The sequence below is a fragment of the Gekko japonicus genome, unplaced genomic scaffold (genome assembly GCF_001447785.1).
Source record: "Gekko japonicus isolate JY-2015 unplaced genomic scaffold, Gekko_japonicus_V1.1 scaffold37, whole genome shotgun sequence".
Classification (NCBI taxonomy): Eukaryota; Metazoa; Chordata; class Lepidosauria; order Squamata; family Gekkonidae; genus Gekko; species Gekko japonicus.
This window is the reverse complement of record NW_015171503.1, coordinates 639,237-658,489: the sequence shown is the minus strand read 5'-3', so window position 1 is coordinate 658,489 and position 19,253 is coordinate 639,237. Positions and strand designations below refer to the sequence as shown.

General features: G+C 45.1%; 1 protein-coding gene across 1 annotated transcript in view; it reads left to right on the top strand.

The window, feature by feature from the left end:
- Window positions 1-4,083: 4,083 nt before the first annotated feature.
- L3MBTL2 (l(3)mbt-like 2 (Drosophila)) overlaps window positions 4,084-19,253 on the top strand; it is a 43,756-nt gene continuing 28,586 nt past the window's right edge. The window contains exons 1-4 of the mRNA XM_015419196.1: window positions 4,084-4,152; window positions 8,834-9,095; window positions 13,145-13,278; window positions 14,723-14,846. Of these exons, the coding sequence (XP_015274682.1) occupies window positions 4,132-4,152; window positions 8,834-9,095; window positions 13,145-13,278; window positions 14,723-14,846 (541 nt within the window). The 5' untranslated portion in view covers window positions 4,084-4,131. The remainder of the gene's footprint in view (window positions 4,153-8,833; window positions 9,096-13,144; window positions 13,279-14,722; window positions 14,847-19,253) is intronic.

The window sequence follows — 19,253 nt, the reverse complement described above, 5'->3', positions numbered from 1 at the left end:
CTTGTCTGAATCTTTGTTTGGCCTCTTGAGATAAAGAGACCATTATGGTAGGAAGCTGATAGTTAGTAGTCAAAGCAATGTATAGATTCTAATTTAGGAAAAACAACTTTTCCTTCGTTCCAGTACAACTGTGATACAACTTTCCAGTACAACTGTCTGTGGTGGGGAGGGTGGGATAAAAATTGAATAAAATAAAATAAAAAATAGATAAATATTATCTGATATAGTGCAAATGCTTGATAATGTTATGAATGTATTAGAAAAGAGTTTTCATAACTTCTTCTTCTATGTTGCCTGCACTTTCCTTTTACAAGGGGTTCAAGGCTGCTTGTCCTGTTTTCAGAAATACTAGGACTTGCATCCTAGAGATAAATTCCATGTTTGTGTTGTATTGTGTTGTATTTAATATATTATTGGATGGATCTAAGCCTTCAATAGTAACGTCAGTCAGTCAGGATGCAAGAAATCTTTACAGCTCCTTCAGTTATTTAAAATTCAGTTGTCCCATGGGTCAAAGAAGACATTTGGGTTTTTAAAGAGTTGGTTCCCAAGATCCTGCAGCACAGCCACACAGTAGCTGTGAGGAAAATAAAGGAGAGTGCAAACAGGCTTTGAATGCCACAGCTGGAGAAGGAAAGGCTCCTGCCTCCTCCATGCTATTTTCCCCTACAGAAACAGTGTGTGGAAGGGGAGTAATTTCCCCATCTTTGCTGTTCCATATGCACAGAATACCCCTCATGGAGAAGAAAAAAGGGGAAAATAATTCCAGATGGAAAAACGGCTTGAGGAGAAAGCAAGAGAAGTTTGGGTTCTCATTTTTTTAAAGACTGTTTCCCATCCCCACAGCTGCTGAGTGGTTGCACCAAACCATACCCCAGCTCTTTAAAAAGCTGAACATATTGCTTGGCCCTGTGTTTCTGTCCTTTGAGGCACTGAGCCCAAAACAGTTTCTAGTCTAGCTTGAAAACTCTAAGGGGCTGTGGCTCCCAGCTCAGGGGGGGGGGGGAATAGCTTGAGAACAGCTGTTGCCCTTGGCTCATTTTTTCTTAAAAGCTTTAAAATTCATCTAAAAATCTCCACAACCCCAAAGTGTTGAAAACCCAAGGGTTGTCCACTGAAGGAGGAGAATTTAAGAGACTTCCTGTCAACCGCGTAGGGTTTTCAAAGCAAGAGATGTTCAGAGGCAGTTTGCCACTACCTACCTCTGTGTAGTGACCCTGGATTTCCACAGCGGTTTCTAGAGTTGCCAGCCACCAGGTGGGGCCTGTATTTATCCCACCTTTACAACTGATCTCCAGGCAACAGAGGTCAGTTCTCCTGGAAAAAAATGGCTGCCCCCCAATCTCCATAGCTGGCAACCCTAGTGGTTTCCCATCCAAGTATTTACTAGAGCCGACCCTGCTTAGCTTCCGAGATCTGATGAGATCAGGCTACCTTACTACCCAGAGGAAAATTCCTGGTGGAATGGGAGGAGGTGAAAAGCAGGAGAAAGGAAGATAGCCAATGGAGATTTGCGGGGCAATTACTAAAACAGCCCTCAGTTTAACAACAGATCAAGTGAATTAAAAGTGCAGTTAGGATGCTGCCTCTACTGCCAACACAGCCATAGACTTGAGGTGAACATTACAAGCACATTCTTTGTAATTCTGTAAAGAATTATTAAAATTAAAATTGAAAATCTGAAAACAGTTTGATAACACTGAAAAGGAAATGAAGTTTCCAAAACAACTCAAACTGTGGAGTTCCTATTCATGCTAACTGGGGTAACTTTAAATGTGTACTTGGAGGAAGTTTCTCATTGGGAGGAAATAATGTGTAAAAGATGATGGATCCTGAAAAACTGCATAAATGCTCCAAAAAGAGAGAGAAACCATCGTAAATGGAGAGAGAAAAAACTAGAAACATTATATACAAAACAACAACAATGAACCCACTCTCTAAAATAGAAAGTCTACAAAGCACGTCCCAAAGTTGGTAGACTAAGGACTAGAGGACTCTTCTCTATTTCTATTTCTCTTAAGCCACGCAAGCAACTGCTTGTGGCAGCACAACGAGGATGCTGCTGATGCAAAACAGGAGGTGACAGGATTGCCTACTAGAGCTGTGCCATCAGTGGGGTCGAAGCTGCAGTGGCAGGTCCCCAGGGCTCAGAATACACTTGCTCAGTGATTTTGCGGAAGGAGGAAATGGGTGTACCTTGCTTAGGGTGTCAAGATACTTTGAATCTTGGTGAAACTGCTTAATGCTGCTTTGTCTTTCTAGGGTCCAAATCCAGGCCTTTTCAAAATGATCAACCTTATTAATATTTCTAAACTACCTTGTTTTATCCCTGAAGATACCACAAACTAATTTTCATCACTTGATTTTATCTAGACTTGATTAGTGTAACTTTTTGCCTTCTACCCCCTCTAAAGCCATTGGTATCAATTCTTCACTGTAAATATTACCATGAAGAAGAGATTGGATTTATACCCTGTCCTTCACTACCCCCTCCCCACAACAGACACCCTGTGAGGTAGGTGGGACTGACAGAGCTCTGACAGAAACTGCTCTTTTTCAAGAACAGCTCTTATCAGAGCTAGGGCTTGCCCAAGGTCATCCAGCCAGGTGCAAGTGGAGGAGTGGGGAATCAAACCGGGTTCTCCCAGATTAGAGTCTGCACACTTAACCACTACACCAAACTGGCTCTTCTATTTTCTCTTGGACAGGCTCCCCTAGCCTTATTGTATTTAATTTTCCTTTTTGTGTTTCCTCTAGACTGACTCCACTGTTTCTGTACTACTTTAAACAAAATAATTTTCTTTCTCATTTACTTTAGTGACTAGCAGTGTTCCCTCTAAGCTGAATTTTTTAGCCTCCAGCTCACACATTTTTGTCTCAGCTCAGGAAGGAGGGCTCCAGAGCAAACTAATTTATGCAGTAGCCAAATTGCTGGCTCACAACTTTCATGCCAGTAGCTCACAAAGTAGAATGTTTGCTCACAAGCCTCCCCAGCTTAGAGGGAACATTGGTGACTAGTATCTTGTACCAATCCCTCCCGAGCAACGAGGTACATTCTCCCCCCTACCCACCCCCAGTCTGTAGGAAGCACTTTGTTTTGGCATGCCTCAACCACGGAGCGAAAAGGTCAGCTAATAATCTCTTTGCCTTCCTCGACTTTCCGTACCTTTTCCTGTTTATACGATTATTTAGATTGTAAGTGTGCAGGCAGAGTTTTGTGATTAGTTTGGTACCGCACAGAGCCTTCTAGTTAGTCGTAATAAACTAGAACTCGTCGTTTCTGCGTATTCTTTCTGCTTCATTTTCAGACGGAGTACGGGCGTGGCAATGGGAGCTAAATTCTATCTGTATTGTTATGCACACCCTATTGAATTCCGGGTGGCTTACTTCCCAGTAAACATGCACGGACAGACCTAGGTGAGCCTTGACCCACGCCATATAAAAGCGGGCACAGCGAAGGAGGCCGTTTGCTTGTTATATACTAAAACTGCGGAAGCACAGTGCGCAGCCCTCCCTTTTTTTTTTCCCGGACAGAGAGAGACTCATTAGGTACGAGAGTGCGAGGGCGAGCCGGTGGTAAAGGTTACAGATAGCTGCTCTGATACAAAGCGAAATGCAAAAATCAAAGCATATGCACAGTTTATTCAGACGCAAGTCACACTTTTTAAAATTCCCAGGTAACACAAACGGTGGTAGGAGGACTGACGGATTTGGTCAGGAAGGCGGGCAGAGAGAGGACTCCACTGGTGCAAAGGTGATGGACAATAGCGGGGGAGGAGGTGCCTTTTTTCCTTCACGAGCAGAAAAGAAACACTGGGGGCAAAAGCCAAGAAATCGCTTGTCACAGGCTCCGCTCACCCCTCCCCAGAACAAGAAGACTACAACTCCCGAAACTCATTGGGGCAAGGCCAAAGCTCGTTTTCCGTTCTCCCTGCCGTCCTCCGTTCTCTTTGCCTATTGGCCGCGGAGGGGTCGTTCGTAGGCGAATGCGGTTTCGGAGACAGTTGGAGGGCGGGGGAGCTAACATGACCGCGGGCGGCGTGTGCGTTGTGGCGCCGGGCGGGAGCACGCGCTAGGCTGGCTCTCGAGGTGGACGGCGCTGCTCGGTGTCTGCGTGGTCAAAAGAGAGCCATGGCGCGGGAAAAAGGCAAGGTAACAGGCCCGGCGGGTGTGGGATAGCCACCATGTGGTGAACTACGAGAGGGGAATGAGTTGTTTCCCTTGTGTGTAAAATAAAACGGGGATATAGTGGCGTCTTAACTATTGACAGTTATTCACCGTAAGCTTTCCTGTTTTATTTTGCTGCTGCAGACTTAACAGGGTCGCTTGTTTGGGATTTCCCTGGCGGTGTTAGCCCGCGTTTTCTTATGCTTTTTTCCTAATGCTTTACACTTTTCTGGGGCAAGTGACGCCTCCGGACTTTTCCCCAAGCGGGCTGTGTTTCCTTTGTGTCCGTTTTAGGCAGGGGGACAGGAGGGGTGCTGAACAAAGTGGTTTCCTTTTCTCTCCCGAGTCGCTTCATTAGGCATCCGTGCAGTTGAAGCTTTCTGGTGTGTTATCTCTGTGGAGGATCACGCGCACGCGTGTACTTCTCAACAACTAAAAAGGCGCGCTTGGGACGGGGTTCCGCATCTTGAAAACAGTATAACTTATCAAAAGAGTAGCTGGCTGCTTCTAAAATCTAGCTATAAATTGTACGTGCAGTGGTGTTTTTTGAAGTAATTTTTGTGTAGAATGGAGATAACATCTAAACTGCTGGTATCGTGTTTAAATGTTTCAGTGTGATTGACGCTGGCCAGTCTCTAGTACGCAGGAAAGTCCCATGGAACTCGTAGTGCGCTGTAGAATATGGTCGCTTTATAAGAGTAAATGTAGGGTTTGAAGATGGAGTAATGAAGATTAGGGGTTAATGAGGAATACAGAATGGGGGTTAACAAGGGGGACAGAATATATAGTTTTATGGGGATTCAGGGAATGTTGGTAGAAAATGCTGTAATGTAAAACAGAGTGGGGGAATAGATTGGTATTGGAAGACGCAGACACTACTAGATGCAGGGGAGCAGCATGGGGGAATGAGAGAAAGGAGTCATTTGATAAGATGGAGGGTTCTTGTGGAAAGGCTTTACAAGGGCTGAGGTAAGAGGTAGTTTCTTGTGTAAATAATTAATAGTAATTATTGTATGGCATTGTGTGTAGAATAGCCAGGAGATCCTAAGATTGTCTGGCAGTCAGACATTCTAGCTCTTTATAGCATTCTGCACCACTAGGTGGTGAACTAGACTTGTTTTTTCAAGGCAAGAGACGTTTCAGAGGGGGTTTCCCATTGCCTGCCTCTGGATCACAACCCTGATATTCCTTGGAGGTCGCCCTTCCTAATACTAGCCAATTCTTGTGTAAAATAACTTGGTATTAGAGGTGAAGCATGTTGTTCTCTGATTTCCTTCTCACCATGTGGTCTGATTAGAACTTGGGAGATCTGTGCTCAAATCCGGTTCACCTATGAAGTGCTCTTAATTTTCTTAATCAGAGACAGAGTGGTTGGCATAGCCTATCTGATAGGCTTGTTGTGAGAGTAGTAAAATGGGAGCAGAAGAACCATGAAGGAACCATGAGGAAGGTCAAGATAAAAAGATAATGCACAAAAATGTAATTACATGTATGCATCCTTTGTGTTAATTAACCTAAAATTACTATTCTGATTTAATATTCACAGGCACCAATAGAAATATCAGTTTGTCTGTATGCCTGCTTTAAAGTTCTGGAAAGAAATCTGTACTCTTACGAATCAAAACAATTTAATAGTAGTATATCAGGGCAGTTAAGATCTAACCGGTCTGCATGAAGATCAGTTTCTGTTGCTTTGCAGGTGTTGGTGAACAGAGCATAGTATGGAGGCTTCAGTGGGTGCTTTGAAAAATTGTCTTTGATTTAACATTTCAGTTCGTCCAGCAGTTCCAGCCTAGGAAAGGCTAGTTGTGTAAAAATAGGCTGGTAACATCAAATGTGGTCCTGAAAGAGTTTAGGTCATGGTTTTCCTCCTTAATACACTACCCCATGGGTATGCTAGAAGTGTTCTATATTGCCAGCCTTTTCTTTAATCAGAGATCCAAGCTACTTCTGAGTAATGAACACTCTCCCTTACTATTCCCCACCCCCATCATGTCAGCAAGCTTTCCCTGTCTTAGAAACAGAACATGAATTAGGAAGAGCACCAGAAATAAAGCTATCAGATGAAGAGCACAGAGAAAAAGCCCATACTGGATCTTTTCACAATCTTTTCCTACGTCTTCTAGGGACAGCATGAGGCAGCGGGTGTTTGGTTGAGGCGGCGGGCGTCCCTCCCTTTTTCCTGACCAGCCCCCCACCAGTGGCCTGGTTCTAATTTGACATTGGGGCACCACTGTTATACTCAAATATGACTGACACCTGAACAGGCTATTTTACATGGTAGTTGTGATTTTATGATTTGTGATTTTATGTTGTCTAAATTTGTCTAATTTTATGTAAACTGCCCTGAGCCCGCTCTCGGGGAGGATGGATTATAAATAAAATAAAATAAAAAATGACCTTGCAGCAGCCCATACAGCAGCCTGTTTGGATATCCTTGTTGTTGGGAAATACTTTCAGTTTGTGTGAAGTATCAGCTAGTTTTAAAACTGGGCTGGTAATCTAAATGAACTGAAATTTAATGATGAAATGTTGCCAAGAATTTTCTGCAATGGTTAGGGGTTCCAAAGCTGGAGGGTGTTTCAGCAGGCAGATCAATATGGAAAGTATTTATGGAGGGCAAGATGTTTCAGAACACTAATATGGTCTTTTTCTCTGCGAAGAAAGGCAGGTTAGTGTAATTGTACAACATTTTGGATTCTTCTAGCCTAAGTATGATTGTGTGTGCGTTGATTTGTTTTTAGTCATGTTTATGTTTTCTTTTCTGTTTGTAAACTAATCCTTATTGTAATTTTTTTAATGTTTGTCACTGTAGTCTGTTGTGGTAGTTAATTATGGCCCCGGTCACACGGGCAGGAAACTGCGGGGGAGAAGCGTGGCTGTTTGCCCTGGGGCAAACTACTGCACAGTTACTCGATCAGACCTCCCGTGGAGGTCCTGTGTCTGTTGTGGTAGTTAATTATGGCCCCGGTCACACGGGCAGGAAACTGCGGGGGAGAAGCGTGGCTGTTTGCCCTGGGGCAAACTACTGCGCAGTTACTCGATCAGACCTCCCGTGGAGGTCCTGTGGAGGTACCGTGGAGGTTCCATGGCAAGGGAGAGGTGCTGATCACAGGACAAGCCGGCGCGCAACGAAGAAGCAACTGTTTTGTTTTTGTGTGTACACGACGAATGCGCATGCTCCGTTGGGTGTGTGTGCGCATCCACAGAGAGGTGGACAAAAAAACCCCACCTTATTTGCAAGGGGACATGGGCGGGCGCCGGATGCCACCGGAAACGCGATCAGACGCCCACCCTTGCCCCGCAGTTTCCGGAAACTAGTACCTCCGAGGTACTAGTTTTTTGCCACGCAGTTTAGGCTGGAAGCCTCGGTTGTGCCACGGGAGTGCTACGCTTCCCAGATGTGCTGGTGAGATCGCGCCCGGAAACTCCGGCTGTTTTCCGTCTCACTTGTGTGGCTTCTGTTCCGTGTGACCACAGCCTATGGTGACTTTCAGTACTAAAAATTGTGAGGCATTGAATAAAAAATAGTGAAAGGAGGTGCGGTTTCAACTTATTTATTGTTTATCTCACCTTTCCTCATCTTGCCCTAGAAACTGATGGAAATGCCTTGAGTCATGTATTTCAGTGGTTGCTGTAAGGGTACAATGAAAATCTGAGGAATCTGTGAAGAAGGCTATACTGTGTATGTGTGACCTGTCCAAGCCCAGCCCATTGGGGGGGGGGGATTTGACCTCCCTTGCTCAAGTCTACCATTCTAACCCAGACACTTTTCTTCCTCCTCCATCCCACCTCTCCCCAGAATTTGTGTGCACTGTATGGAACCAGACTTCCTGGAATTCCACTCTGCCTTCTGCCTGCCTTTCTCTGCAAATTTGGTTACCCCTCCTGAAGTTTTAGGAAAGCATATTGGGAGGCATGAGAGACCATCAGTAATGTTACTATCAGGAAATCAGGATAGTAATCAGGAAATCAGCACACCCTCCCGCAGACTGTCATGCTGAGGTAGGCGGGACAATACGTCAGCCAGCGAGTTCGCTTTTCTGGGAAAGTGGTGGAGGGTGAAATTAAACTTGGAAAAGAAATCTGCCCACCGCAACTGCTTGGCGTTGAGGTTGTGGGGCATCCATAAGACCTCCAAGTTCTTATGGTCAGTCCAGACTTCAAAAAGTACCCGTGCCCCCTCCAACCAGTGGTGCCAGGTCGAGAGGGCTAACCTAATCACCCCTGCTTCCTTGTCCCACACTGACCAGTTGCGCTCTGTGTCATTAAACTTGCGTGAGACATATGTAAAGGGGTATAATCTCCCATCCCCCCCCTTTTGCAAGATGGTGCCACCCATGGTGACATCCGATGCATCGACTTGCACAATAATTTTTTTATTTTCATCTGGATGGGACAAGACAGGCTCTGACGTGAATAGATTCTTTAACTGATCAAACGCCTCCTGGCACTCGACCGACCACGTCAGGATAGTTATGAACTACCAAAAAACAGAATACTTCTTATGAAGAGCTGCGTGGTGTGATCTGACTATAGAACCTGACACAAACCCCTCCTTTGCTAATGGTCTGCAAAAGATATTTGAATTGAGTATCTTTTTCCTTCCTGTCATGCTGTTTTACTGCTTATGGGTGTTTCAAACTCTGGTCTGTCATACTGCTAGTTGGAGTTTCCTGTCCAGCGCAGAGCTTCACCCTTGGAAGAGATGGACGAGGATGAAGAGGAAGAAGATGACTTGGATCTCTTTGGGGGTTATGATAGTTTTCGACAGTACAGCAGCAGCGTGGACAGTGACAGTACCTCCTGCCTGGAAGATTCTAGTGAGAATGAAACTGCAGATCGAGAAGCCGGGGAAGTGCCTGCATCCCCAACACAAAACCAGATACCTGCCGGACGATTACCAGATGATAATGGATCAGAGCCAGGTACAGGTTTGCCCTTCTGCAGCGAAGAAAGTTTGTAGCTGAGAGACTGCAAGGCAGTCTTACTCTGCCTTGGGTGAAATAGGAGCTGCTTAATGGGATTTAATGCATTTGGAGGATATGAGCCAAAAATTAAATGGCAGCGTTGATTTGGAGATTCATTTTTTTGGGGGGTGAGGCTGCCCAGATGTACGATATTACATGGAAGAGCTCCTGTATGAGCAAATGTGAAACAATTTGGATCATTAATTGCTTTTTTGTCTGTCTCCAGCAGATTCCCTGATCTGTTTCAAATCTGTAGAATCCTTTTCCACACAAGGGTAATTTTAAGCAAGATGTAAGAAAAAATTTAAAAGCCTTATTTGTATATATTTTATGAGATGTTTTTAACAGAATTGTATGTAACTTCCTGTCATACAATTACTGTTCTAGTATTGAATTGCAGTTCACATTTTTACTGTTGTAAAACTACCACTGAACTCTAACATGCACTGAAACCATTTCTAACTAAAACCCATGCAATTAATTATACTTGAAATCACCTATATGTATAGTTTTGCAACCAGAGTTGGTCCAGTGTTAGATAAATAACTTGTAAGAACGCAAGAGAAGCCAATGTTGGAGGACCTCTGCTCCATATGCTTATCTAATTCCCTTTTGAAGCCGTCCATGCTTGTAGCACCCACCACTTCCTGTGGCAGTGAATTCCATGTGTTAATCACTCTTTGGGTGAAGAAGTACTTCCTTTTATCCGTTCTAACCCGACCGCTCAGCAATTTCATGGAGTGCCCACGGGTTCTTGTATTGTGAGAAAGGGAGAAAAGTACCTCTTTCTCTACCTGCTCTTTCCCATGCATAATCTTATAAACCTCAATCATGTCACCCCTCAGTCGTCGTTTCTCCAAGCTAAAGAGCCCTAAGCGCCTTAACCTTTCCTCATAGGGAAAGTGTTCCAACCCTTTTATCATTCGAGTTGCCCTTTTCTGCACTTTTTCCAAAGCTATAATATCCTTTTTAAGGTGTGGTGCCCAGAACTGCACACAGTATTCCAAATGAGGTCTCACCATTGATTTATATAGGGGCATTATTATATTGGCTGATCTGTTTTCAATACCCTTCCTAATAATCCCCAGCATAGCATTGGCCTTCTTTATTGCAGTCACACACTGTCTCGACATTTTCAGTGAGTTATCTACTACAACTCCAAGATCTCTCTCTTGATCAGTCTCTGCCAGTTCAGACCCCATCAACGTGTATTTATATTTAGGATTTTTGGCTCCAATGTGCATCACCTTGCACTTGGCCACATTGAACCCCATTTGCCATGTTGACGCCCACTCGCCCATCTTTGACAGATCCCTTTGGAGTGCCTCACAATCCTCACTGGTTTTCACCACCCTGAACAACTTCGTATCATCCGCAGATTTAGCCACTTCACTGCTTACTCCCAACTCCAAATCATTAATGAACAAGTTAAAAAGCAGTGGACCAAGTACTGATCCCTGTGGTACCCCACTGCTTACCCCCCTCCACTGGGAGAACTGCCCATTTATACTCACTCTCTGTTTTCTATTAATTAGCCAGTTTTTGATCCATAAAAGGACTTGTCCTTTTATCCCATGATTTTTGAGCTTACTTAGGAGCCTTTGATGAGGAACTTTATCAAAAGCTTTCTGGAAGTCAAGGTAAACAACATCTGTTGGTTTCCTGTTGTCCACATGTTTGTTCACCCCCTCAAAGAACACTAACAGTTTAGTGAGACAAGATCTTCCCTTACAGAACCCATGCTGAGTCTGCCTAAATAGTTTTTGTTCATCGATGTGCCTACTAACTTGCATTTCATCAGGGATCACTTACACAATCCTGGTCAATATTCCATGCTTATCTTCAGCCTGGCACTAAGATGGGATGAGATGTATGGAATTACTAAGGGCCAGAAGATTTGTCTGCAGTGTGACTGAGAACTTAGGGCAGATAATTGCCACGGCTGCCTCTGAAATCATACCTGTAGTCCAGCAAAGAGATCAAGACACACCCAGTGGTGTACATCAGGCCAAATTCACATCACCCATTCCTTGTTACCACCTCCAAGGTGGTCTTCCAGAAACTGTGATGTGTGAGTAAAATTGGATATAGTGTTTGGATTACAACTGGGGCAGTCCTCATTGCCAGAAAACTGGGTAAAGGCCTTTCCTGGGCTGATGGGTGACTCCTTGTATGTAGGGAATAAAGATAATTTTTCATAAATGTAGCTGACTCTGCCTTGCAACAAAGGATTAAACTAGTATCAATAAAGACAGTCCACATGGTAAGCAGATTACAGGTATTATTTATTTATTTTATTTTATTTTATTTATTAAATTTCTACCCCACCCTCCCAGCCAAGGCCGGCTCAGGGCAGCTTACAAAAAACAACATTTACAGTGTACATAAAATATAAGTTAGACAACAATAGTTAAAACATTTAAACAATTCTAAAAGCAATTAATCCTAAAAACATGATAAAGTGCTAGTATTGCTAATTACACAGCAGTTGTTCTCTCTTCTCTCAGTCAGCTTCTTGTTCTCCTTAGACCATCTCAGACAGACAGCTAGGTCCCAGGGAGCCCTGTCAGTTGTTAGCAATGGCGGTGGCTCCAAAAGCCTGGTGGAAGAGCTCTGTTTTACAGGCCCTGCGGAACTGCAAAAGGTCCCACAGGGCCCTGGTCTCTTCTGGGAGCTCATTCCACCAGAATAGAGCGGCCACCGAGAAAGCCCTGGCCCTGGTTGTTACTAGCTTGGCCTCCTTGAGACTTGGGAGGGCCAGCTGGTTCTGGGTCCCTGATCGCAGTACTCTCTGGGGTACATGTGGGGAAAGGCGGTCCCTCAGGTATTTAGGTCCCTGGCCATAAAGGGCTTTAAAGGTAAGAACCAGCACCTTGAAATGTATCCGGTATGCCATCGGCAGCCAGCGCAATGCTTTTAGCACAGGCTAGATGTGCTCCTGGATAGGGAGTCCCATCAAAAGCCTGGCCGTGGCATTTTGCAGCAGCTGCAGCTTCCAAACTTGAGACAAGGGTGGCCCCATGTAGAGGGCATTACAGTAGTCCAGTCTTGAGGTGACCATAGCATGGATTACTGTTGCCAAGACATTGCGTTCAAGGAGGGGAACCAGCTGCCTGATCAGCCGAAGGTGATAAAAGGCTGATTTGTCAGTGGCTGCTACCTGGGCCTCCATTGTTAAAGAAGCATCTAGGAGCATTCCCAGACTCCTAACCTCTGGCGTTGGCACCAAAGGTGCCCCATCAAAGGTCGGGAGTGGGATCCCTGCCCTTGGACCGCCTCAACTCAGGCACAGGACCTCCGTCTTCATCGCCCTCCCCTGTGGAACAGGGCTCAGTGCAGTGTACATCAATAGGGAACATCTAGGGAACATACATATTTGACATTCAGAATTAAAAGCAATAAAATACAGTATTTAACCCAGGCATTATAAGATTGTACAAAAATGCTCTTTGGAAACTTCCATGTAATGTGTGTATACAATATGAGGATTCTTTCCTGGCAGTCGCTATTAAGAGATGCACATTCTTCTTGGGCTCCCTGCTTTTCAACTCAAGCAATCCTATCAGTTTTCTATCTGGTTTGATTGACACTTTGGATAACCAGTGCAATAACTATATTTCACTGATTCTCTTAACTTCCTTGGGTGTGACTCCGGGATCTTCAAGTGCATTGTGGGTACTGCTCTTGCTCTCTTCTCTCTTTAACCCACAAGTTCATGTGCCAAAGTAACAGTGACAGCAGACAGCCTGCAGGGATTTAAAACTTTTGATCACCCCCACCCATTTGCTTTGATTTCCTAGCTGCTTTATGCTGTTGGGCTTTGCCCCAGTCTTAGATTGGGAGGATGCAAGCAATTTTTCACTGCTTTGAGGAATTGTATCCTATTTTTGATAATGCCCGATGTTGCCTTGTGCTTTCCTGTATTTTTAATATTGCAACTCTGAGCTTGCTGTTGACAAAGCTGTCACTTCCCACTGCTGAGGCTTGTTATGTTTATGCTCCCTCAGCTATCTGTGAGATGTGTGGGATTGTGGGCACAAAAGATGCCTTCTTCTCAAAGACCAAACGTTTCTGCAGCGTCTCCTGCTCCAGAAGCTACTCTTCAAATTCCAAGAAGGCCAGCATCTTGGCTAGGCTGCAGGTGAGCAATAAACACTCAGACAAGAATCTAGAATCCAAGGATGCTGAGGCTGTTGGGAAATATGCCCACCACTTGCTTAAACACAGGGGTAAAGAGAAATGATTACATTATTTGAAGATGCTTTTTTCTGTAACAGTAAACACAACTAGGTATTTGCTAGGGACATCTGATAAGCTGTTCTCCCCGTAAGCAGGTCTTCAGACGTTAGATATCCAATAGGTGTCTTGAAAAAGGCAGCATCAAACAGATCTTATTTTGGAGGCATTTGGGAGCTGTTTTTGTATAGGAGAAGGGGATTAGATTGAAGAACTCTTAATCTCATTCAACCAGCTGCATCAGTATACTACAGCTCACTTGACATGGAATAGTTGTCCTTTAACCATTGTCTTGTATTTGTAGGCAAGGGTATTAAAGAGTAGTAAGCTAGTAGTTTTTTTTTCTGTATGCTTTTCAGTACGTGTTTATGTGGAGTAGAGTTTGTTTAATCCCTGCTAGTAGTTGTAATTAGGGAACCCACCATAGCCACACAATAAAGCAGGTCTTCTGTAAACTACAGTAATTTGGAGTACTGACTTGTATCTATAGTAGAAGTTGCAAGGGTAGATGCAGCGGGGGTGGTTGATTTTAAATTTGGAAGAGAAGGGTGTGATCATTCAGCAGGCACCATTTATATGAATGGTGACAAACCATAGAACCAGAAGTTGTAAGGGGAAGGATGTTGATGATGGATATAATCTAAGAATAGAAGAGTGGGTTACAGAAGAAAGGAGATTCTTGGGTAGAAAAGTGAAGGAATGCCTACATGATTTCCTCCCCCTCCCCCAATATTCCTATAGAGTTGTCTGCTATATACATTTAAGATTTACTAGCCCCTCAGAGACAGACGTTTTTCATCTTGTTAACTGTAAAACCATGTTATTCTGCATCCCCAGGTATAAAGGCAAGGCTAGTCAGTCTTGCACATGCAATGGTTCATCTTACAAACTTAACAGAATTTCACACCTGCCTTCTTAATAGGAATGCAAAAAGAGTCTTGTGGCATCTTAAAGACTAATGTGTGAGCTGTTACGTTGTGAATTTGTGAGCTTTCATAGACAAGGGTCTGTCTTATCAGATACATCTGACAAAGCAAGTTGTAGCCATCTGAAGTTTGTGCTGCAACATGTTTTCTGCCATTTAAGGTGCTACTGGACTCTTGCATTGGTGTCAAACAGATTAATGAGGACTACTCTTCTGGAATGGTGTCCCTTTGATTTGGTGGTCAATGATGCAATCCCGAACAGAGTTGCATCCTGTAAGCCCATTGATTTCAGTAGCCTTAGAAGGGTGTAACTCTGCTTAGGATTGCAATGTTACTTTCTAAAGACTTTCATGAAAGGTAGTGAGGCTTGTCTGCTCCTTACTGAGCTGTTCTGAAAAATCTGTGTTTTTTATGCTTTCACAGGGAAAACCACCTACAAAGAAAGCAAAAGTCTTGCACAAGGCTGCCTGGTCTGCTAAAATTGGGGCGTTCCTTCATACACAGGGGACGGGTCAGCTTGCAGATGGAACTCCAACTGGCCAGGATGGTAAGTGTGGACAGCAGGTGGAGGAAATAAGAGATTTCTTTACTTTAAACAGCAAAATAGAGGGCAAGTCACAACTCTGCACAGAAGGTTTTTTGTCTAAATAACAGCTGGGGGGAAGAATGAATGGATAACTGATATTGACTCACAGGTTGCAGGTAGCCACATTCACCCAAAGCAAAGTCCCCAAACCACATAATACCTTTTAAGACCAACCAAAATAATGCACAGTTGTAAGGAAGCTTTTGAGTTCTCCAGAACTCATTATCAGGATGTTAAAAAAAAAGGGTTGGGGAAAATCTTCTGTGTGCTTTAATGTTAACCAAGACAGTCTCCTGATTAGAATCCCTTCTTATGGCTTTTAAATGTGCCTAAAGGCCCCCCTCCCCATGTGTTCATTATTGTTGTTGTTCAGTTGCACAGTCGAGTCCGACCCTTCGCGGCCCCATGGACCAGATCACGCCAGGCCTTCCGGTCTTCTGCCGTCCTCTGAAGTTTGCTTAACTTCATGTTCGTTGCATCTGTGACACTGTCTAACCATCTCATCCTTTGCCGTTCCTGTCTTCTTTGACCTTCAGTCTTTCCCAGCATCAGGGTCTTCTCCAGTGAGTGCTCCCTTCTCATTTGGTGGCCAAAGTATTTGAGCTTCAGTTTCATTATAGTAATGGGTAAAATTTCCAGTGCCTGAATTTGTAAACGCCTCCCTGTGGGGAATGCAGTAATCTAATACAAATCCTCCAATGATGGCTGCAGGTGGAGAATCCTCTCCTGTAGGTAGTGGTGATGACTGCAGAAGCTTTGGCCCTTCAAGAGAGGGAAACACTTGATTTCATCCCCTGAGTGATAGAGTCCTTGCCCCTATTCCTAGGAAAAGGAGAGAGCTTCATTTTCACATTAGCCTGATGGGGCCTTTCCCTCTGTTCTTTGAAAGGGCTCACAGACCCCTTGGAGTACACTTGTAACCCTTGGACCCCAGTTTGAGAAATACAGGGGTAGAAATCTTTTCTTGGTCTCTTCTTACGCTTCAGTTCTGTAGGTATGTATGCAGGGCAAAATCTGTAGGGTTAGCTTCTGAAAGAACACGCTAGTCCACCTTACACAGTAGCAGAGATTGAGTCTGGAACCTAGCACATCTGGTAGTGCTCTTCTGTTTCGTATCTGAGTCAAAAAAGGAGCTCTTGGAGAGTACACTTATGTGGCCTAATTGGGGTTGTTCTTCTTTGATGTGAGAACTCTCATTTCTCCCTCTGAGAGGAGGACATCTTGATGGGTGTTTCCCACCCTATCTGTAGGGAGGCAGGAACCAATAATCTTCAACTTCCTGTCCTCTTGGTGGGGAATGCCCATCTCCTCAGTTCTGTTCCTGCCTCAGTAGGGAGAGCAGCACAAAGTTAGGCTTATGCCTACTTTCACTTCTGTTTCTGCTTAATAGCTCTTTTTCCTTCTCAACTACAGTATTTCCTCTGCATCTTCTATTCATTTCCCCCTCTCCTGGGTCCTTCTAACTCACACACACATCCCAGCTATATCTGTCCTCCCCCCCCCCCAACTTCTTCTCGTCCCTCTGGCTGGAGAGAGAATGAGAATGGCTGACCATGAGGGCTCTGATGATTTCCTCTCTGAAGGAGAGAGAGAAGCCTCTTTTGCCGTGGAAGACGCGGCTACCGTGCCAGAGAAAATGGGCACGACAAAATCTGCCTCCTTAAAGTCCAAAGCCACACCAAAGGACTCATTCTCCGCCCGTGCCTGGAGCTGCGGGCACCATCTTGGATTCTCGGAGGCCCTCGGAAAAAGAGGGGGAAGGCTGCAGGGCGGCTACGTCCACTTCCATAAGCCAGGGCATGAGTGCCGACAACGGACAGGAGATCCCTAATGCCCAGATCGTGACTTCTGAGACTGCAGGAGCGACAGACTTACAAGCCGGCTTACTTGTGAGTAACCCTGATCAATGGGGAAGTTCCATATCTGCTGAGCTTATGCAGTTCTTAAGACAGACTATTAGAGAGGAAGTAGCCGGTATCTGTCACCCACGCCTGCTTGAAGGTGGTTCCCAATCCCCTGGCCATTCCCATAGAGGTTGCAGGTATGAGGAATTAGAAGATAGACCCATACCTGATCAACATAGACCCTGGCCAACCAAGGCTGCCAGGAAGGAGCATTGCACCCATAAGGGAAATCATTCTCATTGGGATCCATTACAAGATGAGGACAGTGTAATTGAGGACAGAGAGGAGGGGGAATTCTTATCAGACGAAGGGATGGAGGAAGAACTAGGAGTCCCCACACCTTCTATGAGGTTTTTTAAACCAGAGGATTATCCATATCTTCTTCAGAAGTCCCTTACTGCCTTAGAATTGCAAGTCCCTGCAGAGGCCCTTTGCACCTCCAATCCTTCTGACGAATCCAGACCTAGGGGGAGCAAGGATTATTTCCCCAGAACACCTGGGATGGAAAAAGTTTTTCCTTTTCCTGAATTTCTGGAAAAGCAACTCAAAAATGAATGGGCTAAACCTATGGCTAATAGGCATTGTCCTCCTAATATTAAAAAGTTTTATGCCTTACCATCTTTTGCCAATAAGTTTCTACAGGTCCCCCTAGCGGATGCTTCTGTAACAGCAATTCAGGCTGCCGGCCTGCTTTCTGAAGATGGGGACGGCTCTGTTAAGGACTAGACAAGAAGGCAGAATTTGCACTGCGAAAGGCACATGAGGCCACAACCATGGCCATTAGCGCATTAGCCACAGCCACAATTGCCTGGTCCAGGAAAATGGTTCAACTCATTCCTGAATCTAACAAGCATTTGGCAGAAGGTGCTAACAGACTGCTTAAAGCATCATGTTTTTCTGTGGATGCTACTTTGGATTCTATGATTTTTTCCTCTAGAGCTCTAGTATCCACAGTGGCGGCGAGAAGAACGCTCTGGCTGCGAGTTTGGCAGGCAGACCCTCACGCCAAGAACATAGTCACAGCTTACCCCTTTCAAGGGGATCGCTTGTTCGGGGAATCCCTGGACAAAATACTCATAGAAACCAGGGACAAGAAAAAGGCAATGCCTAGATCCTTAGGCAGACCAGCCCCCTGAGATTCTGGCAACCCTTTCGTTCCCAAAGACACACCCCCCCCCCAAGACTTAACAGAGACTTCAGACGACAGTCTTGGGGAGCAAATAGACAAAAATTTTGAAGGAACACCTTCTACAACAGAGACGATAAGCCCGGAAGAGACAACAAGTCCTCCAAGGCGTGACTGCTGGTCAGCACTGGTGGGGGGGACGACTGCTACTGTTTCATCAAACCTGGATCCAGTCCAACGCAGATCATTGGTCTCGGGAGGTCACCTCCAAAGGTTACTCCATCGAGTTTGTCACAAGACCCCCAAGCCGATTTGTTCTCTCACCAGTAGCGAAGAACTGAATCAAGCTTCATCGCACTCTAGACGCCATTCTGCACCTTCTCTCAATTCAGGCCATAGAACCAGTCCTTGCCCTAGAGAGGGGGCGAGGTGTCTACTCAGTATTTTTCACGGTTCCCAAAAGGAATGGCAGCTGGAGGGCGATCTTGGACCTGAAGTTTTTAAACAGTTTTGTAAAACTTCGTCACTTCCGGATGGAGACCCTAAAATCCATCGCAGAGGCTCTTCACCCTGGAGAGTTTCTAACCTCCATTGACCTGACGGAGGTGTATCTGCATGTTCCCCTATGTCAGGGCCACAAACAGTTCCTCCGTTTCTGTGTCCAGGATCAACATTGGCAGTTCAGAGCACTCCCATTTGGCCTGTCTACTGCCCCTCGGGTGTTCTCCAAGATCCTTATACACCCCATTGTATTACTTCAGGAGCAGGGCATCCACGTGCATCCATATCTCGACGATCTGTTGATAAGATCCGACTCAGCGGCCACATCCAGGAGGGACACCGAAACCACCATTCAGTGTCTCCGTTCCCACGGCTTCCTTGTAAACCTTCAAAAGAGTTGCCTTTTACCATCTCAGTCCATAGAGCATTTGGGAGTAATTCTGAATACAGCTCAGAACCGGATGTTTCTTCCAAAACCCAAGGCAGAAAAGATCTGCACTCTGTCTCGGCAGATCATCAGAGCCAGACTATTGTCGCTTATGACACTCGCCAAACTGATGGGACTGTTCATTGCCTGCCTCTATTCGGTTCAGTGGGCATGTATGCACGCGAGACCTCTACAAGTTTCTTTGGCCATACCAGTTCAGGATTATGGCAAAGGAAGATCCTATTGTCACGGTTCCACACCAAGTCAAACTGAGCCTGACCTGGTGGTCCAAGGCAAGAAACCTGCTACAGGGGCGTGTGTACTATGTGAAAGAATGTGAGCAGATAGTCACAGACGCCAGCCTCTAAGGCTGGGGCGCAGTGTACCTGAACTCTCTGGCTCAGGGAACA